The sequence below is a fragment of the Echeneis naucrates genome, chromosome 6 (assembly GCF_900963305.1).
Source record: "Echeneis naucrates chromosome 6, fEcheNa1.1, whole genome shotgun sequence".
NCBI lineage: Eukaryota > Metazoa > Chordata > Actinopteri > Carangiformes > Echeneidae > Echeneis > Echeneis naucrates.
In genome coordinates, this window is record NC_042516.1 from 19,671,805 (window position 1) to 19,699,779 (window position 27,975).

Below are 27,975 nucleotides of genomic sequence, written 5' to 3' on the forward strand. Positions count from 1 at the left end.
TAAATGGTCGAAATAGTGAGAGTTACCCTGATTAAGATAAAGTCCCTCCCTCTGGGATTTGCTCGACAGTTATTAAGATTAGATAGTCATTATTATCCGAGGTAAAAGAGTTATCTTGGTGTCATCAGCTTATTGTGACATATGAGAAAGTTAAATTAATGAGAGTCAGCGTACTTCATTTACACATACTCTGCAGGATTTCTATTTGTAAGTGCACTCAGTTAATGCTAATTTAAGAGAAGGATGTGAATACTTTTTACACCACAGACACTGTGTCAGAGTAACAGATTCATGACACTCAAAAAAGTTATTCAGACATGTTAAGTTACTGTCATGAATATGACCCAGAGGGAGAAGCATTTTGAGAATAGTCATCTTATGGTGACCAATTACATGCTTGGAGTAATGCCACAGGAAATGACCACAGTGGGTAAAGATGAGCTCCCGGCATAGGCAGGGATTGTCTGCAAACAGAAGACCAGTTCACCAGTTATGGTGCATGGAGTATTTTCTTTTCAAGGCTTCACTGTTCAAAAAGACCCTTAACAGTAAAATGCTGCTAACACACTGATTCATGTCTGAGAAAAGAAAAGAAATTTTATCTGATCAATCATAACCAGTTGGGGAATGATTTTACACAGATAATTTTAGGACAAAGTGATTGATCTGGATATTTTCCTGACATGGTGTCACACTCAAGGAACCACAACGCCCCCCCCCCCCCCATCTTTACATATCTGCAGTGCAGTTCCCCCTTCAACCTCTGGGGTGTGACAGCAAGTTCATCAACAGTTCCTTGGCACTTTTTTAATGGCAGAGAAGAAGTTTCAGATTTTTGGGGGGTGAGGGGCTGGCCTTTTTTGTTCCGCTGGAGAATCCTGCTTGAACGGTGAGCAGGAGCACAACAGACCGGACGGGAAAGCACCACGCCGCGGTCACCTCGGCCAAAAAAATCAAAACACAAAACCGCCGCGCCGAGGAGGGAGCACGCTGCCCCGCGGAGGAAGAGTGGGCGGAAATCGGACGGTTATCGCCCTCCGGCTCCGCCGCTAACCAGCTCCAGGGTCAACGGGCAGACAGGCAGGCAGGCAGGCAGGCAGGCAGGCAGGCAGCTGGCAGCTGGCAGCTATCGCCGTTAGCCTCAACTCCTCTGCGGGTCTGGGGGGGTTCTGGTTGGGGCAAGGGGCGGGGGTGCACCGAGAAGGGAGAAGACTGCACGCCGAGAGGAGGGGGCTGGAAGACTGAGACGCCTCCAGCCTGAAGGGGCCGGCGGTTTGGCCACAGCAGCCCCCGGACTAGCTAGCTTGTGTACCCGCGCGGCTAAGTGAATGGGATGGAGCCGGGACCGTCTGGCGCTGGTAGGTTTCTTTCATTGAATTTTATTTTATTCTATTTTACTGGGCATCAATTAGGATATCTGAGTCGTGGCTGCAGACTGCAGCTGAGGAAGAAAAAGAGGCACCGTAAAGCCTGGCCTAAGCATCAGGGGGGGGATGTACGGGGAGGCTTCGGTGACAACCCCGTCTGCTGCACCGCAACGTCGGGAGCAGGGAGAGAGTGGGAGATGGAGGGGGCTCCGCGGCGGTCTGCGGTCACCACACTTCGGAGGAAACGGTATCATTTATCCAGATTTATAGCCACAGACGAGCCCTTTGGAGTGCTGACAATATCCTCGGCCATGCGCGGGGGCAGGGAGGTCGTGGGAATCTCGGTGAGGAGGGAAGAGGTGAAGCCCGCCTTCAAGAAGAAGCAGCAGCACGGCGGCGGCGGCGGCGGCAGCAGCTGGCTGCAGCCCGCAGACCAGCCTCCCCCTTTTCACTGACACTATGGTTGCAGACACCGATCAGGTTGTTGTTTAATACCTGTACCTTACGTGCACACATCAGAGACGCGGGCACAGGCCTGTCATCTGTGGACACATTCATTATTTATCAATGTGTAACCAAAAATAATGCCCAATTGTGATTATGTGCACATCTGCTGTTGGAGTTGACACAACCTGTTTTTTAGACACGGGAGGACGCATGTGCATTGCATTAATGTGTTGTTTTTTTTTCCTCTTTCAGTTTAAGATTTACAGCTAGTGCTTATCACTGCAGGTGGTGATGTTTATTGGGTAGTTTTTCTTGGATAGCACTTATGTGCGGAAGCATACGACTTGAAGACAAGTTAAGTCGTTGCTTTATGCCCAGTTTGAAGTCCACTCATTATAGCAACTCTTGGACCTTTAGCATTTATAAAACAGCCTTGAATCTGTCTTGAACTTTTCTCTGTTTTTGTATACAGTGGTGGTGTTTCACTTGTGAATCATCAGCGGACATGTCTTATCCCTGATATTGAAATGAATTCATCCTAAACCCTGAATCTTTCATTCAGTTGAGCAGGCTTGTTTTTATTTTTTTGAATTGATAGTTTGGGGGGGGGGGGTCTCCCACGGCCCCTCATCTCAAAGTCTGCTTTTGTGTTTGAAGTGCAATGATACAACGTCCTATTTTCCAACAATGGGCTGATTGCCATGTTTAGCTCATGGTCAACAGCCAATTATCCAGAGAGCCAACTAGTTTGTCCAAAACAATTGATGCATAATTGGCTGTTCCTTCTCATTCATGTAATTGGGCTCTCCTAGTAAACATACACTACTGCTCTGTATTTGTAGATTTTAAAGGAAAGGGTCTTTTCACCCTTATAACACTTATTCTTTGAGGGTTGTGGGGTTGGAGGGGGTCTTTTATTGTGATTTATTTATTTATTTATTTTTTTGGTGATTGGGATTTTTTTCTTTTTCCCTAGCATTGAGTTTCAGAGGCACTCAGTCTTCAGCATGAGCTACGATGGAGATCTGTTATTACTATTAAAGCTAAATTTGGATTGTCTACTTGTTAGATCTCTGCTCAAAACATAAAAGATGTAATGTCTGTTTGAAAATGTGATTTAACCTTTGTTCTACAATGCTGACCAACGGTTCCTGAAAAAGACATTTGACAGCTGGCCATAAATGAGCCAAACTTAAGTGCACAAAAACATTCATGGTCTCCGATATTAATCACAGAAGTCATCCTTCTCATGTGACTAGTGCTAATTATGTTATGTCACTGAAAAGACACTAAATGGTGAGAGTCTTCACGTTGTGATGCATCACCAGAACTCTGCCTTAAAGCCTTACCGCCCGGGAAAGTCTGCTATTGTCTCAGGACATGTGAGAGTGCTGGCTCCACTTCTCACCATCTGCCTTCACTGGCACGGGGGTGAAGTGTGTGTCATTGTGTGCGTGTGTGCGTGATGATTGCAACGCAATCCGGACACTTGCATGTTTGCACAGATCGATGCTCTCTTGCACACGGCGCATGTGTGATCAACGCATACCTAGTGTTTGTGTTTATCTTGTGTGTCGTATGTGTTGTTTTGATGTGTGATTCTATACTTGGGTATAGAGCACATTCATGGGATTTACAGCTTATGTTACTTTCTCGATTCTGAATTTTCTTTATGCTTAGTGAACATGTGATCAGATGAGTGATGCTTTGACCCAAACATTTCCATAACAGCTATTTATAACTGGGCTTGTCCAGTTTGGGATACCAAGGTGCATTGGCCTAATGTGGGAATCTGCCCAGTGCAGGACCAAAAAGGTCTCTTCAGCATGACCATGGTGGCACCCTGCCTCCTCCCATCTCCTCCAACAGCCATACACACACACACAGGTCCCCTGATATCCATGACAATAATGTGTTGCCGTGGTGTCTCCATGGTGAGGCTGGGAATGTAGAGGGGGGCCCCCTGTGTTTGTGTGTATCAGTGTGTGCTCGCCGTTGCAGGGGCGCTCCCTCTGTCATATGCCTGTATTTGTGTGTGTGAGTGTGAGACAGAGGAGCAGGGCAGCTGGGGTCTTTGTTGTGGTGGAGGAGGGCTGTTCTCTTGGGACCCAGAGGTTAAGGCGCTGGGCCCCTCTCAGGCAGGAGTCACAGCTAGCCTCACATCTAGCACCCAGTCTAGAACCTCCTCTATTTGAAATCCCAACTGGCTCAGACCTATTTTAAAGACATGATGATAATAATAATAACAACAATAATATGAACACTGATAGTCACCAATCAGGGAGATTGAAAAGTCTCAGAAATGTAAATTGGTATACATAGTTTAGAAAGAGAGTAAAAGCTGAGGTACAATTGCATGTAAAAGAGCACCCTGTGATGCCCTCAACATGATTTTTTTTGGCCGCCCAACAGTTCAAAACCCCAAAATATTACAGGAAGGAAGAATACAGGAAGACATAACAGGAAGAAGGAGAAATTACAATTTCCAATAATGTGATTCACAAATGTTTGCCATATTTGCTTGATAGGTTACCTCATTGATTGATGAATTTTCTAAATATTTGTTAACTTGGGGGAGCAGACATCACAAAACACAATTATGTGTAACAAATTAATGACAATGTCATTGCTAACGTCCTCATAAATAAAGCTTTTAATGGATGGTAGCTGAGGTGAAGTGAAATTGCATGTGTTTTTAAACTTTTGACCACCGTTTTGAATGACTACATGTGTTTTTCTAACGTATTATTTTATTTTCTCTGCAATTGTTTCTTTTTCTATTGTCATCCCCCTCCTCTTCCTCATTTGACCTAATCTGGCTGTTTCCCTCCTCCTCTTTACGCCTTGTCAATATTCACCTCCATCATCCCTTATCTTACTCCCTCTTTATCAAACCTCTCCTCACTCTGAAATGCACAATTTTCTGCTTAACATATCCTTTGCATTGTTTTTCTTCTTTCCTATCTTGCATCTCCCTCTTCCTTCTGTTGCCGCCGCTTGGTCCCGTGCCCACCTGCCATGTCCTCTTGGCCCCTGCCTACGCTTCCTTCCCGGCTTTTGGCCACATTACTTGCCCTCTCCTGTTGGCGGCCACTTCCTTTGCCACCTCCTCACATAACTGTTCTTTCTCTCTTGTGTGCTTTTCTGATGACTTTTCCCTGCTTTGACTGACTCTTTTTCCGTATATGCTTTTGCTTTGTTCACACCCACTTTCCTCATTCCTGCCATAACTGCTCCATACCTCCTCCCTTGTGTATCCTGTATGTGTCGATGGCTTTCTATCCTCTGCCTGTGCAGTGCCCATGGGGGTCTTCCCCCCACCCCTCCAGCAGGTGTTCCATGCCCCCCGCCGGCCAGGCATGGGTACCGTGGGCAAGCCCATCAAGCTCCTGGCCAACTATTTTGAGGTGGAGATCCCAAAGATGGACGTCTATCATTATGAGGTGGACATTAAGCCCGACAAGTGCCCACGGAGAGTCAACAGGTATTGAAGCCATGGCATTGCTTGAATTTTCTGTCTGTGATGTACATCTGAAATATCAGTACCAGTCAGTTGTCTTTTGTCATTAGCGGTTATTAAGTTGTGGGACCAAAGAATGCGTTTTAAGAAGCCAGCACACAGCTGAAATGTCTGCTGTGTTTGAAATCGGACAATGAGAGCCTAACAGCCACTTGTAATCACTGTGTTGTCAGTCTTTTAGGGGCAGCCACACTAGCTGCTTTCAACATAAACAATTCAGATGCAATTATTTTTTGCAGCTATTTATTTGCTTTTACTGGTTGATTACTGTATTTTATGTACGGAAAATAATGAAAAAAACTCTATTGTCTTTGAAAAACAAAGCTGTTCAGCATTCAAATAGGCTTTACCTAGATTGGTCACAGATTGAAATGGAGTGCAGTATCAGCAGATATTGAGTAATAAATGGCTCAAATCAAAAGAAAATAAAATTACCTGAACCTTGTGAGCTGCTTCAGATATCTCAACACAGTGAAACCTAGTTTCCAAGCTTCATTCCATGTTATGTATTCTGATTCAAAAGGAAAAATTCTTGTAAAAATCTCATTAAACATGGACAAAAATGAGAGAAGGGTATGTATACCTCTGCAGAATTGAACAGCAATGGACCCCTAAATGTGAACGTGTTGCAGATCATATCAAGCAGTAGGAAGCTTTCCTGCAGTAGATGTGGCCAAGTCACAGGACTGGACAGATGGTGGACTCACAAGTAAATCTAACTTCACTGACCCTTTCATCTTTGCTAGTGTTTACCCTGAGTGTGCTTGAAGCGACGCTTGTATGTGTGGTCTAAATATTTGCTGTCTGATCTTGGTTCAGTCGAAATGTTGTTCCAATGTCTAGCTGACCTCATTCACTGCTTCTGAAGATATTGTTGGATAGCAATAAAATTATGTAAGTGGCTTTCCAAACAATATTGAGATGATGTAGGACCAAGTGAGGCGTCCTGCAGTTGGCACCAATTATGATAGAGCAGGTCCATTGCAAATGTAAGTAGTACAGACTGATACTGACTGAATAGTGTTACTTGGTAAATTCTTATAACCTTCAGTCTTGGCTGTTCTTTCATGAACTATTAGTCTGTAGATAGTTATTTTTATGTTGTGCCAGATTAAAAAAAAAAAAAAGCTGGCATGTTAATGATTTGTAACATTTATAACTTTATCTAGGCAACAAATGGTACTTAAAAAAACCTAAATGTACAAAAAAGACTATATTCAAGGGGAATACACTTTTTGTCTTACTGACCTTGGCCAAAGTTCTCCAGGGAACCAAATCCCCTACAAAAAACTAAATAAAACTCCTGTCTGCCTTTTGAGGGAAGGGGTGAAGGAGCCAGAAAATGCATGTATCATCATCTTTGTTGCAGGAGAATGTTGATTGGTGACGGCTCATTCTCTTTTTTCCTTTTCCTCAGTTTTCTGTGCTCAATTTCAGACTGAAATTGCTCTGTCACGCTTGTGGTTGTGAGGTGACTTCAACGAGATATGATCATATGCCACAGCAACCTTGCATGTGGAGTTGTGTGTCAGCAAAAGGCTAGGGGCAAGAATATGATATATAGGCTGGAATTGTTTTTCTCAATGTCTTGACACTAATCCCAATCCAAGAGTCCTCAAATTTACTGTCCCAGTGTATTTTACTAATGGCCTCACATTACTGCATAATCTTTGATTGTCATTTAAGATGGAAAAGAAAACAACCTGCCCTTTTCAGCTTGAAAACCTTTCTAAACATTTATGGCAGCATCTGGAGTCTTATATCCCGGTGTTTTTATTAGGACATGGCGTGACTGATGACAGTTTTAGCCTTTTTAACTGTAATCAGTTAAATGTGTCTGTTTTTTGCATGTTTCATGCTGAGAAATGTATTGCTCATCGCAAAATCGGAACAACGAACACAGCCATGACTCTGTACTTGTGTCCTTATGTAACCCTCTGTTTTTGATTTACAAATGTTATTTTATTGAAGTCCTTGAAGACCTCAGAGACCTTAGAGAACCCTCGAGGAAAGCGCTTGAGCTTTACTGTCTTCTTCATTATCAAGGTTGTGAACATAAACAGAAACAACTGAAGCACATCACTGCTCAAATTGTAAAGAGTCTCTGAAATAAAACTTCGTTCCCATTTTCTATAACATTCACAGAGGGTCTAAGGGCCTCGGCCTCCCCTAGCTTTAATGTTTCAGACAAAGGTTCCAAGGAGGCATGCATAGGTCAAGCCCTTTGACCTTTCTTTTTTCTGAAGGCCTCCTCATCCCCCACCCTCATATGAAGGCCAAGGCACCATGCACTGAAAGGTGGTGGCCCCTTGCCCACACTCTTTGTCCTTGCCTTACCTTCCATGACCATGAGATATTGCACCCACCAGCTGTATCCTGCCTGATCGATTACCCCCCCCCCCCCCGAAAAAAAGAGCATCTCGATCACACGATGGGTTTAACTGACAGTGTTGTGTTATCGTGTGTCACTTCCTACAGGGAGGTAGTGGAGTACATGGTGCAGCACTTCAAGCCCCAGCTCTTCGGTGACAGGAAGCCAGTGTATGATGGGAAGAAGAACATCTACACGGTGTTAGCACTTCCCATTGGGAGTGAGAAGGTAGATGTTTGCAGTTGTTTCTTACTGTGACACCAAACCCTCATCACCCACTAATGTTCCTCAGTGTATTACTACTGATCATTTTTCTAGTGTAGGATGGATGATTTTAACCAACCATTCATTTCCTGAAGAGCGAATATGTTTATTCCAGACTTTTTTTTGTAGACTACTGGCTGTAAGGTTTAGATGTGTACTTCTAACTTCTTCTCATGTATCTGTTGACAATATAAACTATGCTAATGTGCTGCTTAATGAAGCTTCATATTTCAGGGAGTGGTGTTTTTTTTCTCTTCTCTCCATTCTGTCTCAGTCTTATTACTTACTTTTATTTCTTTATTCTTTAGCTCTTCCCTCTGGTTCTGTTCTTTGTCATTAAAGGTGGATTTTGAGGTAACCATACCAGGCGAGGGTAAGGACAGAATCTTCAAGGTGTCCATCCGTTGGCTGGCCAAGGTTTCATGGCGCCTGCTGCAGGAGACTCTGGTCAGCGGCCGCCTGCAGGTCCCCCTCGATTCAGTTCAAGCCCTGGACGTGGCCATGCGCCACCTTGCCTCTATGAGGTACACTAAAGGCACCTGTTCTCTCTCTCTCTTTTTTTTTTTTAATTCCACTACAGACACAAACACACCCAAAAGTACTTGTACTTCAGAAATCTAGCTCAAAAGAGGTAGATGCGTTAAAGCAACTTAGTAAGTTTAACCTGACTCCTCTGTTTGTCTGCATCAGACAATTATAGCTCCAGGTGTGAGAGACACTAAACAAAAGACGCATGTTAGCTGAGATGTCTGTGAAAGTGTCCACTGAACAATGTTGAACAGGGGGAAAATGATAACTGGCTTGAGGACTTGAAAATGGTCAGAAGGAAGTCCTTAAGCCACTAAAGCTTTTTCAAAGATAATGTTTTTTCTTTTTTTCCTGTTTAATATGATACCCTTAATATTCCAACATTAGTTTTTTTTTTCCATTTTAATTTCAAATTATTACTGTGAACTGACTTATCAAAACCTTTTTCAGAGGACATCAGCTTGACTGGGCACGAAGTCATACTCAGTGAGTCTGCACCTTTATTATTTTCTTTTTTTCTTCCCAACCTCTCCTAATTAGGTACACTCCAGTGGGCCGCTCATTTTTCTCCCCACCTGAAGGATACTACCACCCACTAGGTGGGGGAAGGGAAGTCTGGTTTGGTTTCCACCAGTCTGTGCGCCCTGCCATGTGGAAGATGATGCTTAACATTGATGGTGAGCCACTGAAGACAAGCTCACCAGAGTGTGTAGTCAGTCAGTGATCTAAGTGTTTTTGTTGACGTTGCATGACGTGGCAGAAACAATGGGATAGAAATTGGAAAACAAAATAAATAAAATGTAAAAAATTAAATGTAAGCTGGGAGCAAACAGGATGTGAACCATCTGTTGTGATTATATTCATGATATCATTACCATAGGCTGCTTTCTACTGCTTGTAGCATCAATTTTGATAGTAAATTCCTTCTATTTCTTTTCAGTAAACACACACTAAAGGTTTGGCCTTTCATGCACTTTGTGTGAAGTTTCTCTCCTGATTTTGCTGCACGTGTCGCTACTCTCTGTCTCCCTCTAGTGTCTGCCACGGCCTTCTACAAAGCCCAACCTGTAATTGAGTTCATGTGTGAGGTTTTGGACATTCGCAACATTGATGAACAGCCCAAGACCCTCACAGATTCACAAAGGGTCCGCTTCACAAAGGAGATTAAAGGTGTGCTACCGAACCGGCATCATGATGAGCTCAGTTCTAAAACGTTCCACCTGCATGCCCCATCTACATGTTATTTGTTTATTTTACAACTGCTCCTGACTTCTGCTTTTGAGATTTTCCTGATTCCTAATGTGTCATTGAGCATCAGCTCTTGTATAACCTGTTTTTTGTTGGCAGGCTTGAAGGTGGAGGTGACACACTGTGGTCAAATGAAGAGAAAGTATCGCGTATGCAATGTCACTAGACGTCCTGCCAGCCACCAGACGTGAGTACCAATCCTCTACATTATACCAGTTCCCCCACAAAGAGATAATCAGTCTCCTTTTTAGTTGCCTGGTTGTGCAGCACAACAAACTGAAATTTACCATGTCATAGTCCAATAAAATAAAGTGTTTTTAGCAAATGATTTCCCTCACGTATCTGATAGGTAGGGAATAACACTAGCATTTTATTTAGGGTTGTGTTTGTGTCCACCTTAGTCATCCCAGATAAGATTAAGCTGTTAAATGCTCCTATTTCCACTCGGCAGTCATTTAATTCTATCTGTCTGTTGTTTGGTTTATTGGACATTTGGCTGAAAACAGATGCATGCTGCAGCTGTAAAAAGAGCTGATCTTTGACAGCGAGAGTGAATCAGTGGAATAAATTTGTGCGACGTAAAAGTAAAACACAGCCTGAAAGACACTGAAATGCTCCACAGAGCTGATGGAAGAGTTGGGCAATTAATCTCTTTGGGATGGATCCTCTCATTAGTCATTTGCATGTTTACAGCAACACTACTTCATAAATATTTTATCCAAAATAATTTATTTTTAGAGGTGAATTTCATATACCATTAGAAGTTTATCCTGAACAGGCGATTTTAATACATTTCTGTGAAGTTTCACTTTTCACATTTTATTAAGCAATTGATTAACCACTATTTTTGACTATAAACCTGGCTGAACCTGCAAATCAGGAGAGTGAAAACATGTGGCACTCAGTTATAGCAAAGGTAACTTTTTACCTGAACATGCAGTCATTCATGTCTGTCATCTTTTTATGCCAGGTTTCCCCTCCAGCTTGAAAGTGGGCAGACAGTAGAATGTACAGTGGCCCAGTATTTCAAGCAAAAGTACAACCTGCAGCTAAAATACCCTCACCTGCCCTGTCTACAGGTGGGCCAGGAGCAGAAGCACACCTATCTGCCTTTGGAGGTGAGTAGAGAACTTGTAAGGGGATCATTTAAACTCCTAACCAGAAAGTGTTCCTATGTAATAATTTAAATCTCACAAGGATTAGGATTATTTCTGTAGCCCCAGTTTAACTGTCTGTAAGACCGTGTCAGGTTACAGTTAGGGGGTTAATGTTTACATGTAACAAATTTGGATTATTTGTTCCAGGTGTGTAACATTGTAGCTGGTCAGCGATGCATCAAGAAACTGACAGATAATCAGACCTCCACTATGATCAAAGCCACAGCTCGGTCTGCACCTGACAGACAGGAGGAGATCAGCAGGCTGGTGAGTTGTAGATGCACCTGTAATGTAGCATCCAAAAGAACAACTCAGTGTTTTATAATGTTAGATGTCATGATGGCCTTCTCTTCCCATAGATGAAGAACGCTAACTTCAACCTAGACCCGTACATTCAAGAGTTTGGAATCAAGGTGAAAGATGACATGGCTGAGGTGACGGGGAGAGTGCTCCCAGCCCCGATCCTGCAGTATGGAGGACGGGTAAAATGATTCATTTATCAGCTTCAAGAAGTCAGCTTCAGCCTTAAAAGGATTGAATAAAAAATTCTAATGTGTAGCATACATTGTTTTGCTGTATGCAGATTTGGCCTGATTTAGTTTAACATTTCTCTCCTCTGATCCTCTCACACACAGAATCGAGCCATCGCTACCCCCAACCAGGGAGTTTGGGACATGAGAGGGAAGCAGTTTTATAATGGAATCGAGATCAAAGTGTGGGCGATTGCCTGCTTTGCCCCCCAGAAACAGTGCAGAGAAGAGGTGCTCAAGTAAGGACTAATGAGGGAACAATAGAATTCACTTTTTAAAGTGTGATCAAGTAATTTTCTCCACAATGTTTTGCCTGAATCACACTATTGTAGAAAGCCATTAAATCAACTTGCAGTTAATCTATTTTGAAGGAAAAAGTTCGTGCATCCTTAATGTCGTACATGAAACATCTTGAAAGAACTAATTTCTTTCCCTTAAAGGTTCATTCAATTTTGAATACTTTGGGGAAGAGACATAAGTACATAACACAGAATCACACTGCCTGTACAAGACAACAGAATGTCTGATACATGATAAACAGTGCAGCTGAATTTTGCCCCCTTGCTCTGGTTTCTTCTCAGGAACTTCACAGACCAGCTGCGTAAGATCTCGAAGGATGCTGGGATGCCAATTCAGGGCCAGCCATGCTTCTGCAAATATGCACAGGGAGCAGACAGCGTGGAGCCCATGTTCAGACACCTAAAGAACACATACTCTGGACTTCAGCTCATCATTGTCATCTTGCCAGGAAAGACTCCTGTCTATGGTATGCTATTTTTTTGTATGATTTTTCTGCTTGCTGTATGTATGTATGTATGTAACGCATACAGTGTATATAAGATATATGTTTACCACAATACTGCTCTGATATATTGTTTTAGTGCTTCACACAGTTACAACTACAGTAATGCACTATTTATAATCTCTCTATGGGACAGTAAAATCTTATATCTTGTTCATCTAATATAAATATAAGACACAAATAATGAAAGAATTAAGTGTCTAAAGTGCCATCAAACTAAAAAATGTCTAAAAGACATATTCTGCTGTTAAAGCATACCAATAGAAAACATTAAGACACATTATTGGAAAGCTGAACTGGATATCCAAACTGTGGCTTGTTATAGCGGAGGTAAAGCGTGTGGGGGACACGCTCCTTGGCATGGCCACGCAGTGTGTACAGGTGAAGAATGTGGTGAAGACGTCCCCTCAGACTCTTTCCAACCTCTGCCTCAAGATCAACGTGAAGCTGGGTGGCATCAACAACATCTTGGTTCCACACCAACGGTGAGTTGCTGTTTTGCTGCCTTTGAATGAGCTGCGTAAATTTATAGGAAGGAGGACAACACTGAGAATTTTAATCATACTATCATGGCATATTAAGTGTTTAACCTCTGTGTCAGCTTTCATTCTTGACTGCCGTAGGTCTTTGTCTTTATATGCATTAATAATTAATTGATTGAACATTAACTCAGGCAGTGAAATGGCTTAACTAGGTTTTGCAATGTTTCTTTTTGTGATTTTGGCCTCTTTATATAATTGAACTCAAAATTCAAAAAGTCCAACTGGACGACCTAAATTGACCCATCTCAGCACTTCAGCCAGTGATAATATATTCATGTTGAACCCCACACTGTCTTTATTAGCGAGTGTAAATTACATCTCGTCCTCTATTCACACTCTCAGGTCAGCTGTGTTTCAGCAGCCAGTAATCTTCCTGGGAGCAGATGTCACACACCCCCCTGCTGGAGATGGCAAGAAGCCCTCAATTACTGCTGTAAGTTCCAGAAACACGTTCATTAAAGCACACAGTTTGACCTTGAACACAATCTCAGGAAGAGGAAGGGAATGAACTTTGGTGTGTCACACAAATTCAAGCTGCTTGCCAAATATGGGTGTGCATGTTCAGCCCTCGATGGAGGACATGGAAGTGTTTTTGGCTCTAGTAAATTGTAAAGGCTGTTTCTCAGCGCTTCTTATTGAAAGAAAGAAGTGACTCATGACATAATCAAAACCAAATTCAGGTCGTTTAAATGTGTGTGTGTGGGTGTGTGTGTGTGCGTGTGCGTGTGCCACTGTCTGATGTTGCTTCTTTGGCAGCCCAGATGCTATGCTGGAGGGGGGTGCTGTTTTTATAGGCAAAAAAAAAAGGAAACATCAAGGGCGTATGAATATGCTGCCTCAGAATGTCATAGAAAAACAAATGCACAGGTTTAGGTTGCTTGGTGACAGTGACGATGTGTGGCCATGACGCACAACAGTGTTGATCGGTGGGGGGGGGGTCACTCAGCCCTAAATAATATGTTTGAGATAGAAGTGCTGTAACTGCTTAAATTTCTGATAACATCGAGCTCATGTACTAATAGAAGTATTGATAGTATGACACTTAGCATGAATACATAGTAAATGGGTGAATTCATCACCTTGGGCTCTGGTAACTTGGGATGGGAAGCAGTGATTCATTTTGGGGTTTTCAGATTAGTTACAATAGTTGTAGCCCTTATTTATGGCTTTATCAAATATTGTGTACTCTTGGGCTGTTAATTGCTCGTACATGCCTGTAGAATCATACAATTGTTTTTGCTGATCTGAACATTTCAAAACACAAACTTATTCTTTTTCTGAGGCAATAATTAGAGGTAAATGTCCACATGGACTTTGCTTTGAAAGTCAAATTTGTAAGGAGCAGCTACAGTTGATTTGACCCTTCGTTTAGATTTGGATACTCAGTAAATGAGTCGACAAAAAACTGAAGCAGATAGTGAGCTCATAATTGACTCACATTCAAAAAGGAAATGACGTCAACCCTCGAGCGTACTTGACCTCAGCTCAACTGTGGATGGCTGCATTGTTGCCTAGAAATCATGACAAAATCCTGAGTCATACACAGAGGAGAGTGGGCCCGTCTCGATCCTCCGGACTAAAGAAAAATGTCATGCAGTGAATGGATTTGGGTGAAGAAAACTAAAAGGTTAATGTTTAGTCTTTCCCGTTTTCCAATCGTGTTCCTTTGTAAATACTAACATAAGCTTTTATGTTTTTCTGTTTTTATTCATAGGCTTTTCTGCAATGTACTGGTAACCTGGGAAGGACAATTAACACTTTGAACACAAAACAGATAATTCAGATAATATTTTTATATTTTCCTTCCCTGTCTGTTTAAGGTGGTAGGCAGTATGGATGCTCATCCCAGCAGATACTGTGCTACAGTACGAGTCCAGAGACCCAGGCAGGAGATCATTGAAGATTTATCTTACATGGTGCGGGAACTTCTTATTCAGTTCTACAAGTCAACTCGCTTCAAGCCCACCAGGATTATCTTCTACAGGGATGGTGTTCCTGAGGGACAGTTGCCACAGGTATTTTTTTTTTTTTTTAAAGAGTTGACATAGTAGAACCCATCAAATAGTCCCAAATATTTAAAAAATGTGATTTCCTTTTATGACAAGTGCATGTTGCTTACAGTATTATGTGAACAATATTAACAAAGTGCTAATAGAGAATGCTGTTTTGTGTAGATTCTCCATTATGAGCTCCTGGCCATCAGAGATGCGTGTATCAAGCTGGAGAAAGACTATCAGCCAGGCATCACCTACATTGTGGTGCAGAAACGCCACCACACACGCCTCTTCTGCGCTGACAAGTCTGAAAGAGTGAGCTTTTTATCATCAAATATGGATTGACCTTATTTCATAAGACATACTTGTTTTCATTTGTTTAATAACTATCACCTTGATAGATTGGGAAGAGTGGGAATATTCCAGCAGGAACTACAGTGGACACCAGCATCACTCATCCCTTTGAGTTTGACTTCTATCTGTGCAGCCACGCAGGCATACAGGTAACACAGAGGTCTTATGCTCTGGGCTAATAGTCATGCACAAGAAGAATGCTTTCGACTCTAATCTCACTCACACACATTTGTTCGTTTTAGCCAGCCAGTTTTTTCAGCAAATTTTCACTGTCTTCTCTTTTTCTCAAGGGTACCAGCCGGCCATCTCATTACTACGTCCTTTGGGATGACAATCGTTTCACGGCAGATGAGTTGCAGATACTAACCTACCAGTTGTGCCACACTTATGTGCGTTGTACTCGCTCAGTCTCTATCCCTGCTCCAGCCTACTATGCTCGTCTTGTGGCCTTCCGTGCCCGCTACCATCTGGTGGACAAAGAACATGACAGGTCAGTGTAGTTATGAAAGAACTTTTTGAAACTTTTTTAATTATTATTTTTTACCAGAAATCCTCACACACAAATCAGAGTTTTCATGTTATATTCTGTTTTGAGCTGCAGTAAACAAATTTTTACTCTGTTACTTTCTTCAAAAATGTTTAAAATGTTTGTACATCAGCCTTAACATCTATTCTGCAACCCATTTTGCAGTTTGAGGTTGATTTCCATAATCACATATGAGGAGATGCTGATCTTTGCTCTCCCCTTTCTCTCCTTGTCGTGTGTGCAGTGGAGAGGGGAGCCATGTGTCTGGTCAGAGTAATGGTCGGGATCCACAGGCGCTGGCTAAGGCTGTTCAGATTCATCATGACACCCTGAGGACCATGTACTTCGCCTGAGCTACACCAACCATCACCACCATTGACCCTTCCCACCTCATTTCTACCTGAGTGGGCAGACGGCCCGCCACCACCTCATCCCCATTCCCTTATTCCCAATGACTGCCCACTACACATACTCCACAGACCTACCAATCACCCAAATCCAAGAAACAAAAGGCCCTTCACCTATAAAACACAGTCAGACTCTACAGCCAGATGCACTCAAAAGGTTATGAATATTATTGTCATTTTTGTTGTTTTTACTTCACCAGGACTATTGCTCTTTTTATGTTGAATTTTTAAAACGTGGGTATTATGTAATTGTATTGTACGCTACCTTCACACTCCTATGTATGTAAGTATGCAATACGGATGGGAGGAAAATAGGCGATAAAAAGAAAAAAACCTGAAAACTTTTTTAACTGCCACCACGATGCTGCCTCTTTACCCGTCCGAATGCCGGATGCCAGTGTTCCATACCCCTTAGTATGGGGATCCTCCAGAGGGGTGGTATTGGGCACGCACACTTACATGTATCATTTTAACGTTGTCATGAACTACATTCATGTTTTTAATGTTTTTGAATAATGTTATTTTTTTAAAACAGCCTTGAGGAGTCTGAGGCATGGTACATTAGCACTTAGTGATAGCATGTAGGTGCCACCAGTCCTGCACATAAGAGTTTGTTAGTACATGTGAGGCTAGCCCTCTGGACTTGATAATAGCAGACACAGACAGAGCAGGTGTAGCATATCGTAGATACGGGAGATAAATCCTGCCGCACTCTCTGTGCTGGTTAGCCAGTCCCTTAGAGATTTAGCCTATAGAGGCAAGCTTAGCGTAACGATAGAGGGACCATTTGCATAGAGTGTATCAAATATACTTGCACCCCATGCACCTAAACCAGCATTATTAACCAGCCAAAAGTGATGCCAACCAATAGAAAAGGGGCACTTAAACAGGAAGATAATCTTTTATTTCTGTATGCATTGCTCTTTTAGGATATACGAGGCACTTTTTTTAATTTACTTATTGATTTATTTTACTACGCAATGGAAAGACTTGTCTGTCCTGAGGCTTGACCCACAGACTGCTTTGAAGTTTTCACACCCACACAGCTTTCAGAACAAAGAGGTAACTAAGGCAATAGGCAAGGTCAACACTCCTCTGTAGATTTGAATACAGGCAAATACAAAGTCTGTGATCACTTAAGTGCTGCAAAGCTGAACTGACATTCAGCAATTGACCTTGCACAATTCATTCTGCACATTCCGACATGTATCGGTAGAATGACGCCAATGTCCACCCAGGCGCTTTTCATATCAGTGCAGATCATACCACGCTTGCCCCCTTTTTTGATGTTTGTTTTAAAAAGCTCTTCCCTCTACCGCTCTTTTACAACTCATAGCCTGAATAGCAGAAGCACACACACAAGTTAGCCCTCTCAGTCTCTTTGTTAGCATGTAGAGACTTACCTCTTCAAATGCACTTGTCCCCTTATGACCTTCTAAGCCAAACTGTCAACCCTCTCCATCATCACCCTCTATCCTTGCTCTGTTTTCACTTTTAACCTGGAGCTTCCCCTGCCCCAGTCCCCTAGCTTGTGTTAGCCAATCCCCATTGGTGCTCTGTGTGCATGGGCGGCACAGATAGGGGATTGTTACAATGGACAGGGTGGGCTACTATTACTACTACTTAATATGCCCTGCCTTTACATCTAGTCACTTTCTGGATTAATGAAAAAAATGCATGTAATTATTTTTACAACTGGATATTCTGAGCCACCTTATTTTGGTTTTTGTAGAGGTAGGAGCCACGCGCTCACCACTGCCTGTCAGTCGTTTTTGCCTCGATTGTGTAATGGTTATAAAGACTGCTTTTTCCTTTGTCATTATTATGAATATTGTGACTAGTGTCAGAGTGTATCCTCAAGAGGGCACTGTGGAGATGGTCTCAAAAATCCACCTCAGTTGCCGATTAAGCGCCTCAAATCTTGTCTGATGGTCAAAGCCCCTTTGAGACGAAAGGGATCAAATGATAAGAGATCAGATGAGTTTGATTTTTAAATCATGTTTATGAACTTGCATAATCAAAATGCCTTTGTACACCGTTTTACTGATCTTTCATTGTGTCTGAGGTGATTTGTATATATAAATATATAATATTAACCTGCTATGTATTTTGGCTCACCAGTTGCCGGGCCTTTCACAGTTGGGGCCAGTATTCTACCCCAAAATCTGTGCTAAAAAAAAAAAAAAAAAGAAAAAAAAATCAGTCTGGGGGCATTTCCCAGTACCACTGAAACCAGATGCAGTTCTTCACTCACTGAAGCCACAAAGCACCTTGCAAAGGGGGGAGACGAAATGGCAGTCACCCTGGAAATGCATCATGTGGACATTGGAGAGTCCACTCCTCTCCACACAGCCTCACTGTCTGACTAAGCAATATTGAAGCCACTGATCAAGACCAGTCCTTGTCATAGCACTTCCCATTAGATTTGAATGAGAGGACGAAGCATATTATTTTGGCTCTGTATGTGATAGTATGGGAACTCTGTTGGGGAGGGGTATTTTTTAAAGAAAATAAAATTGTTTTTTATTACTCCTGTGCTTTTTCTATTTTTCTGACTAACGTATTCACTTCAGCAATGAATGTATGTTTCATCAGCACAGGCACTCGGAAACTAACCCGACTTGAAAGGTCAAATGATTAATTGATGAAAGTGAACTGAATTCTGGTTATTAATAATTTGTCATTTCTTTAAAAAAAGAAGAAATTAGCTGGTACTAGCTTCTTAAATATGAATATTTTAATATACAGTTATGTTTCATTTTCTCAGAATCCCCACATCTTTCTGGTTTCAACTCAGCCAAAACAGATTTTTTCCACCAAATATAAATAGTGGTCATATGCAAAGATAAAAATATTCTGGGTTACGACCCTGCAGAATGTCTATGAAATAGCATTGCTTTTTCTAATGCTTCCTATTTTTAGTCATCAAAACTTAAACAGAAAGGATGGAGCTGAAGAAAGCAGTTTGATAAAAACATTAAATGAAAGTATAGACTAAAAATAGGAAAGATTTAAGGAATAGGTTTTGACACCGGCAAACTTGTCATATTTGCCATTAATCATGGCATGGTATGGTTTTTGGGGCCCCTTTCGGAGTGAGGCCCTTAACCCATTAAGTAACATAGCATGGATTTACGTAGAATTTAGTTTTCTAATCACTAAATAGCAAAACATTTAAACTTTGTTATATAAAAAAAAAAAATAAGGTGCCTCCAAAGTGCCAAAGTTTTGAGCAGATCCATGTATCCACAGATTGACGATGTTAAAACATCCGATGAGGTGATTTATGGACGAGTTACCTCGGTGTGGGGGCGGGGCCGCTGCTTCTGACGTCAGATGACACAGAGCCCGCCCCTTCCTGTCGGTGTCAGAAGGCAACTTCACCATATTTAGCTGGCTCGCCGAAAAGCCTCGCATAGAGTTGATCTGTCAACCAGGCTGAAAAATCCTGACACTTCTCGGCGGATACCCACCAGCCTCCCCCCCCGCCCCCCATCCCCCGGCGTTGACAGTTTTATTTTGACGCCGGGGAGCAGACTACGGGGGACGACGTCGTCGGCGCGGGCAGCTTCGAGGAGCGGGGCCGAGTCGGCGGCGGTTTTTAAGGCGACTGAAGTCTCCGTCGTCTGTCAGAATTCCAACTATCCAACCGCCGAGCTAACGGCTAGCTAATCACATTAGCTAACCCCGACGCCCGCTCGGACAGAAGACGCGGATTTATGTAATCTCTTTTCACCTTCACCCGTCGGTGGGGATTCGTCCGGACTCGGTGACCCCGGTGGGATGATATCCTGACAGCTCCTCTCCTCCGTTTCCGGACACTTTTCCGAGCCTGGCTAGCGAGCTAACTTGGCTAACTAGCAGGTTTTCGCTGGCAGTACGTCGCGTCGCGGAGCCAGTAGCTTTCGCAGTGGCAGTGAGAAAGCCGATTGGATACGTTGACGGTGGGGACACAGAAGAACCCGGCCGGCGAAACGACCGTACCGAAGGGGCCTTTTGTGGGTTTTTATTTATTTTAATTTTTTTGACAGTTCACAGGGAGGGGGGGTCCAAACAGAGACCAGGGAACCCCGCCGCTCAGCCCCGTAAAGGAGGCGCACGGCTGAAGGAGACACCGGATTGAACGGAGGTAGAGACCCCAACGTTTGACAACTGTGATCCGGGTAGAGAACCGGGCAGGGACCTCATGAATGGAAATCGGAACTACAGGTAAATTATTCCACAACCTCTCTTATACTTTTACTACTCTCTTAGTTTTTTTTTTCTTGAGTGTTGTAGAGCCAAGGTGTTACATTGCCAGGAGAGGAAACAGCAGGATGGTTGGGTTGGCTGGGTTTGACAGTCAGCGGTGAAACTTGAAGGTGTTTCACAGTAAACAGGGATTTTCTTATCTTGTGTTGTAAATTAGCCCCAAACCTGACTCACAGTTGTAACGATTTCACTCACTAACAATCACAGCCACGTAAGAAGTTATATCTATCTATCAATCTAGAATGAGTTCAACATATATATATATTTTTTTTTGAACAAAAGAGTAAAAGGTTGCCTGCCATTATCAATTTATTAGTCATTTATCAAAAAACAGTCTGTCTCACACACAGTGTGTGATCTTCATCAACCTGGTGCTGAGGTAATTGGCGGTACTCTCCTGCATATTATTAAGATATTTCATGATTTTGCAGAGTAAGTAGTCAAGTCTAAACCCAGCATACCTAGTAGCCTGAAGACTTGTGACCAAAGGGGCGCTCTTTCCTTTTGAGCCCCCCAGGCCATGGTCACTGACTGACCCCGGACTGACCTCAGCGTATTTAGGCCAGGAGTCCAGATTGTGGGAGAAAGGCTACAGAACCTGTTCCTTGAGATTTAAGCAGTTTTAAGCAGTGATTTATAAAATTAATTTTGTTTGTACTTTGTTATACTTTCCAAGTTATTATTCCTGATTAGAACCGAGGTGGACTTAAAAAAAAAAAAAAAAAAAAAAAAAAACCCTAGACAGGCTCTTTGGCTTTGGTTATTTCTGGATCAAATTGACTCTAACTTATTATTTTGAAGTTTTGATTGTAGATATTTGTTTCACTGAAAACTTTGTTTTTGGACAAGTTCATCCACATTATCGGTATCATATAACCTGGCAAATACCTGTCCTGTGCTAGTCCATGTTGTTGCCCTACTCCACGGCCAGTAATCCCTCTCTTTCTTGGTCCCAAGGATGGACAGACAGACAAACTTCATTAATCCTTTTGGGAGATTCCCTCCAGGAACTAAGTTTCAGTTAAACTACTTTGTTGCCACTGTAACAGAAGCTCTACTCTTAGGTGACCATTAATGAATTCCAGGTAGATTTGATCAGCCAGTGATACATGACACAGCAGTTGGTCCTCAACTCACACCGTTCTCCTCAAGAGGACATCCCACCCAACTGGCTACTGTCTCATTGGTGTCTCGCTCTTCTTAGCTGAAACACCTCCCAGTGTTGGTTGTACAAGGGACCTCAAGGTGTTTTCCTAGTAACTGAAAACCTTTAATGATGTTATATACACTATGACAATTATCTTTCAGTGTTTTTGGCAGGTGTGTGAGTTAAGCTCACAATATGTGGAATGATAATCAGCCACATATTTGGCTTTTGTGCTTTTAGTTCAACCTATTACTTTCATCAAATGCAGTTTTGTTCTATGAAAGAACATGTGAAGTTGCCAGCTGCCTTGTGTTAAATGTGTGGTTGATGTTGTCATATCAGAAGACAATACATGTAGTAAGATAGGCACACATTTTACATCACAGTTTTGTGGCGTGGCCTAAATTGCGGCAGGGTCTTGATGTTGGTCCACAATCTCATATTACTAACCACTACAGGCCAAGCAGTGAACCCTTTGTCTAAGTGAATGATTAAAAAAAAAAAAAAAAAAGACCCTCCAGTCAGCCGGTGGCCCAGAGAGTGATGTGAGAAAATGCAAATTGATTGCACTGCTTAGAAACTGACAGTTACTTCTCTCCCCAGTAGTAGTCTAAGGAGCAGCAAATGTGGCATGGAAACCATGGACTCTGGAGACCCATGGTTTAACACTAAGGATATAATGAGCACAAGGCTTTTGAGCCTTAAGCAAATCAAATCCATTTTGATGTGTTAACCCTGTGGCATGTCTGCAGGCAGTTTGTCATTTGATCTTAATGAAATGTTACATTATGGTTGCCAAGACAGAAATTTCAAATTCTTCTCATAGCATCATTACAATATCTGGAGGCCTCATAGTTGAACCTAACAAGAAACTATAAATATTTTATAATATATCATTCTTGTCTTACAGTTATTGGTAAGTCATGTTGGTTTAAGCAGCAGGCCAGAATTTAAAGGGATAGTTGTCATTTTAGGAAATAGGTTAATTTCCTTTCTTGCTTTGAGCTGTGTGAGTTAGTTGAGAGTTCATTTAATAAGCACCAGCCAGCAGGCAGTTTGCTTATCTTAACACAAATACTGCTAGCTTTGTCCAAAGAACATCTGTTTTTATCATGTTCACTAATTAACACTTTATTACTCTTTTATTCTTATTTTTTACAAAAAATGCCAGTTTAAAGACCTCCTATTATGATGTTATGGGAACTTATGTAATAAACTATTACTGATACAGTATCTTCTGAAAACCTAAAACTATATCATATTCAGATTTTGTTACTGAAAGAGCAAGGCCAACTTTCCCCTATTTCCAGACTTCATATTAAGCTAAGTTAACCACCTACTGGCTGTAGCGCCATACAGACATGAGAAAGGCATAGATACTCTCATCTAACTCTTGGTATGAAAGGGAAGATGCATATTACCTGAAAATGTTGTTTTTAATTAGTTTGTCAGTTGCATCAAGCTAGTGAGCTGATAGTGAACCTGGGAATATTGACTGTATAAGAACCAAGGTTTTTCCTCTCACACATGGTGGAGGTGATGATGATGATGATGATGATGATGATGATGATGATGATGTAGATGTAAATACACTTGACATATTGAGGGATGCAGTTTACCAGAACACAATCTGATTACATATGTAATGTGTCTGTGTGTGGGGGGGTTCCCCTCTACTCTCAACCTGTTAAACCACACTGTGTAACCAGGTGGACTTGAGTTGGCTGGAGATGACTCAGCTTGGTATGAAAGAAAGTCCTGGCGGAGGTGTATTTTGCTGTCTATTAATGCAACACCTAAGCAGAATGGTATTTCTTCTGAACAATTTCTGAGGTATTTCTGAGGAAATCTTAAATGAGCATACTTTTTGCTTGTTTGTCGTGTTGGTTTCTGTCTCATTTTTTTCTACTAGTCTCTCTCCTCATTTCATATCCCCTTTCTTTCTCTCACTTCTGTGTTTCCCGCTCTTTTTTTGATTCACAGACAGTTACCACCCCCTCTTCCCTTCCTTGGTAACTGCTTCTGTTTCCCCCTCTGTGCCTCAGTGGGAAACTGCCTTTCCCGTCAATCTCCTTGTATCCTTGGTCTCTGTGGATTTTGTACAGACAGTGGGGTCGGCTTTGAGGGAGGGCTTACTACTTGATTTGCAGTCTCTCCCCATAATGCTTAGTTCATTCAAGCAGCTCATTGACAATAGACTACCCCCGTCCACTACCCCAGCCACCCATAAGGCTAACCATTGGCATATTGTTGTAGGTTTCTATGGAAAATGCAGTTTGCCGTTAGTCTTTATGCTTATTGTTCACTATTGAGGGATTTATCTGTGGTTTTATTTGATAAAATAAATTTTAAAATGCCTTTCCTATTGACTCTTTCTAGAATGTGGTTACTATAACAGTTAAAAGAAAACCAAACAAACAATTGATGCTGTCAGTGATATTCTGCAATAGAATTTAAACAAAAAAGACAGCGTACGCCCTTGATTTTGTTGATTTTCGAATACATAGATAAATAGTAAGGAAATGGAAGGCTGGCATTTGTAATAATGCTGGCCATCTATTTCCTCATGCCCCACCTGCAAAAAAGTAACTTCAACATGACAGTAGTTAAGATTGTTTCAGATGATGAAGCCTTTAAACTGGTATTGAAAGTATGACTACAAATCTAACCCAGACAGGTGCTGTTAGATTTTTCACATGCCACTGACGTACAATCCTTCTTTCTTTTTCTTTTTCTTTTTTTTTTTACATACATGTTCCTTTCATTAACAGAAATAAAAAAAAATCTGTATTGTTTTACCCATTAGTACAAAGTAAATAGCAACAAGTCGATCCTCTAAATACACTATCCCTTCCATGGCCCCGTGGACATTATATCTTTCTCATGTTTGCTGAAAAGTGTTATTCATGTGTCTGTCTGGTTGTAGACTTACGAACAGCTCTGCTGGCTGACACATGCTGCTGTCAGAGTGTGGAGCCGACAGCAAACCCCTGCAAGTGGGCTGAGTAGACAGAGGGAAAAGTCAAGGGATGGTGTGTGTGTACGTGCATCTGTGGGTGTGTGTGGGAGAATAGGGGATTCAGAGAAGTGTGAGTAGGAGGAGGAGAAGAGGGGGGAAAGGCTGAATGTTGTGATGTGTCACAAAGATTAGAAGCCAGAGCAGCCAGACCACGCTTCTTTTCCACCACCACCTCCTCCCCTCTGCTTTTGCTTTTCCCCTTCCTGAGATCTGTTTTTAGGGGAGCTGAAAGGGGCTCATTCTGGGGGGAGGATATGGACAGGAAAAGAGGGAATTGGATGGAGAAACCTGTGTGTTTTGTTAAGGGGGCTTATTGGAGGACAGACAGAAATCTGTCTGTTCATCAGTGGTTCAGAGACAGATTAGTGCAAATATCTCTTGTCAGTATTCCCTCTTTAGGCTAAATTAGGACCACTAAGATTTTGATCTGGTAAAATGATTTTCGCAAATGACTCCGCTTATATACTGACACTATACTACTAAATAAATCAGCCTTTCCTCACTTGTAAAATTAATCTGGAGGGGAATTTAGAAATAGCCAGAATGGGACACTGCTGAGTTCAGAACCTTGATCTCAGTCAACTTCTGCAGTGGCCATGATCACAGATTAAAATAAGTGATATGTTATATACATGAAATATACAGCTTGCCCTATGTTTAGATAGAATAATAAATGAGTGATTTTACATGTTTTACATGTTCTGCTGTTAACTGTAAAATGAAAAAAAATTTCTGTGAAGCCTCGAATTTGCTTAACATGAATCAGAGTTTTGTTGCTTGTCTCATCTTCAGTATGATGGTGATTAAGCCCGTAACAAATAAAAATCAATGAGGATCATCTGAAAAATAAAAAGTTTAATTTCATAAGTATACATTGTCTCCAGAAAGACACATTGATGTTGATTTAAATTCTTATGACGATGGAAAGTATTTTTTAAGTTTTTAATTATATAAAATATCCTGGTAAAGACATGAGACTTTCATTTTAGATTATTGCAAGTTTTAATTAATTTGATACTCTTAATGGTAATCAAAAATATGGCTTTGGCTGTAATTAATTTATTAGAGCACATGTAAACTGTCAGAGTAACAGATCAGTTGACATGCCCAGGTCAACAAAGAAAGTCAACAACCCCTGGCCCCCGTCTACAGTTCCCCTTAGAGTGCACCAGCAAGACTCTGAGGACAGAAAGCTCCATTTTACCTGCTCAAGTAGAATCGTGTGGTCAGATTAACAGAGCTGGTGCTGGTGAAAATATGCCGTATAGTTTTTTAGTTTGATTACACATTGAGTCCCATTCAAGGCTAATTGCATGAATCTAAACGATTCTTGGGACAGTACAGTTACATGTTTTATTTATTTATTTATTTATTTTTGCTTGGGTTGCATCAAATGCAACACAGAAAATGGATAATACTAAGCATGTGCTGACTCAGTACAGTTGCATTGAGGATATATGATTACATAACCCTCTCTTGGTTTTGTCCAGGGTTGTACTTTGTGTCAGTCTATAGCAGATGAATTTGTGTGGCCACACCAACATGAATACATTTTCATTTTAAAATGGTTTCGCCATCTAGACAAGGGATCATTCTGTGTCAGATATAATTGACAGCTATGCTCACACCTAAAAACTAAATTAGGTCTTTACGCTATAATGAGGTCAGCAAGTTTCAAGGTGTTTTGGGGCTGGGAAAAGTGGTGTGGACGCCATTTGTTAATGCCAAAAAAGTGAAAGGCATTAATGTGGATTTAGTCATCCATTACCTACCTGTGTGAGTAAAACTGTTGTATCACAACTATCGATTATTGTAACTGAGTATTGTATCGATTATTTAATTGATTAATAAAATTAATTCCTTTGCCTGACTAAAGAGCAGTGGTAAAAATAAGTGGAAAAAGGACGTCCTTAAAGTACAACAATCATTTAGCTTTTATTCTTTTTCAACATTATAAAAGCAAAACTAAACTTGTTTATTGCATTTAACTTTGGTGCATTCTGAAACAAATACATGAAAATAATAATAATAACACAGACAGCAGTATTTTATAAATTCTTTCCATGAGCTACAGTTAGGAACATCGTAACTAGCCAGCAATATTGAATGACATTCTTTCCTAGCAATTGTAAACAACCACAGTTACTATATGTTCTTACTAGCACTTATCTCGATCAACAATCACATTAAATTAACATGTGTATGTGACCTTATGTTACTTTGTGCCGATTTTGCTCAGTCGACCTCAGACGGCTTTCAGCTTAAGTACTGTACCATTGAAGACATGCTGTTACGGTTTGCACCTTCAATCTTCTTGTCTTTGTTTTTTTTTTTTTTTGCTTGAAATGAGCCACCTTTCAAATTTTCTGTCATTTCTTGGCTTCACTCTGTCTTATCTATGATCATGCCACTAAATTCGGAAACATTGCAAATAATTAACCGTCCACGTGAAACGCAAGCAAAGCATGTCGTATAATGTCAATCAATTGAAAAATTACCTCAATCATGTTTTGTAATTGAATTATTTGAATTGACTAATCGCTTCATCCCTTTTTGTTTTTCTTCACTCCATCCAAACATTGCTCTTTCATCTAAATGCTTTCACTCTCAGATTTGACCTGAACATGATATCAACATTTTTGCATGTTGTTTTGACTGACCAGGCCTTTGTAAGCTTGTCAGTGTGTGGCATTGACTCCCCTAGGAGCCAGGTGCAACACACATGGGATGGATGAGGACTAAGAGGAGGGTTCTATGTGCATCAATCCTTCTGTGGCAGCTTTCAGTCTTTCTGTGTATGTTTGTGTACGCGTGCGTTTCTAGTTTCTGACTGTTGTGACTGACGCCATTGTGCCTCGCCACTGAGCACTTGCCCTGTTCCCACAGCTCAGGCCTCTCTGGATTAGAAACACAACAGCTGTATTGTGTGTATGTGTGCATTGGTGTGTGGGCCTGTATGTGTGTGTGGACATGTGCACTCTTTAGCAGCGTGGCATTTGTGTAGTGGGGCTGGGGGTGGGAGGGTTGTGTGGCTGAGGGGGTTAGCAGGGACTGGATGTCAGCCTAGCTTCTCACTATCCAGTTATTCTGGATCATAGCCCAGTGTGTACAGTGTGTCTGTGTTGTGTTGCAAAGCAGCAGAGTGTAACGAGTTCACATTGCTGAGATGTTTCTGCAAACTATTCATTGCTAAGAAACGGCTCCAAATTTTAGTTGTTTATATAATATATCATTTATTTACTGATACCACATGCACATTGCAGTGTAGCTCTGATGAGTTTTTTTTTTTATCATAGTTAATTAGCCAATTTCAATCTTTATGCTTGCTACATATTCTCCATTAATAATATTTTCTGTTTTTATTGTTTTTTTGTTGTTTTTTTTTTAAACTACTGGCTAATATAATGCACTTGCATTTTAATTGTATGAGGTCCAGATGTGACAGAGGAATAATGGATAAATCTTGGAGAAAAGAATGAGATTTGTAATATTACTGTTATT

The 27,975-nt window shown here is 41.5% G+C and overlaps 2 protein-coding genes across 3 annotated transcripts in view; both read left to right on the plus strand.

The window, feature by feature from the left end:
* The first annotated feature begins 1,178 nt into the window (after positions 1–1,178).
* Positions 1,179–18,270, plus strand: ago1 (argonaute RISC component 1). The gene is made up of 19 exons (XM_029504411.1): positions 1,179–1,358; positions 5,112–5,298; positions 7,813–7,933; positions 8,312–8,493; positions 9,038–9,174; positions 9,533–9,667; positions 9,845–9,932; positions 10,716–10,863; positions 11,050–11,169; positions 11,262–11,384; positions 11,538–11,671; positions 12,014–12,198; positions 12,560–12,719; positions 13,119–13,209; positions 14,597–14,791; positions 14,951–15,085; positions 15,172–15,273; positions 15,415–15,614; positions 15,895–18,270. Exons 1-19 carry the CDS (start codon positions 1,334–1,336, stop codon positions 16,001–16,003), a joined length of 2,577 nt encoding a protein of 858 aa, XP_029360271.1. The 5' UTR covers positions 1,179–1,333; the 3' UTR covers positions 16,004–18,270.
* Positions 18,271–19,436: 1,166 nt separating this feature from the next.
* ago3a (argonaute RISC catalytic component 3a) overlaps positions 19,437–27,975 on the plus strand; it is a 34,977-nt gene continuing 26,438 nt past the window's right edge. For both annotated transcript variants that reach the window (XM_029504408.1, XM_029504410.1), the window contains exon 1: positions 19,437–20,266. In XM_029504408.1, the coding sequence (XP_029360268.1) occupies positions 20,248–20,266 (19 nt within the window). In that variant the 5' untranslated portion in view covers positions 19,437–20,247. The remainder of the gene's footprint in view (positions 20,267–27,975) is intronic.

What these genes read in the sequence shown, in the direction of transcription:
- ago1 (XM_029504411.1), top strand. Translation starts at nt 1,334, where the DNA reads ATGGAGCCGGGACCGTCTGGCGCTG. An exon ending in CGCCACCTTGCCTCTATGAG is followed by an intron (nt 8,494 to 9,037) that starts GTACACTAAAGG and finishes TCTCCTAATTAG; the next exon opens with GTACACTCCAGTGGGCCGCT. An exon ending in CTTCACAAAGGAGATTAAAG is followed by an intron (nt 9,668 to 9,844) that starts GTGTGCTACCGA and finishes TTTTGTTGGCAG; the next exon opens with GCTTGAAGGTGGAGGTGACA.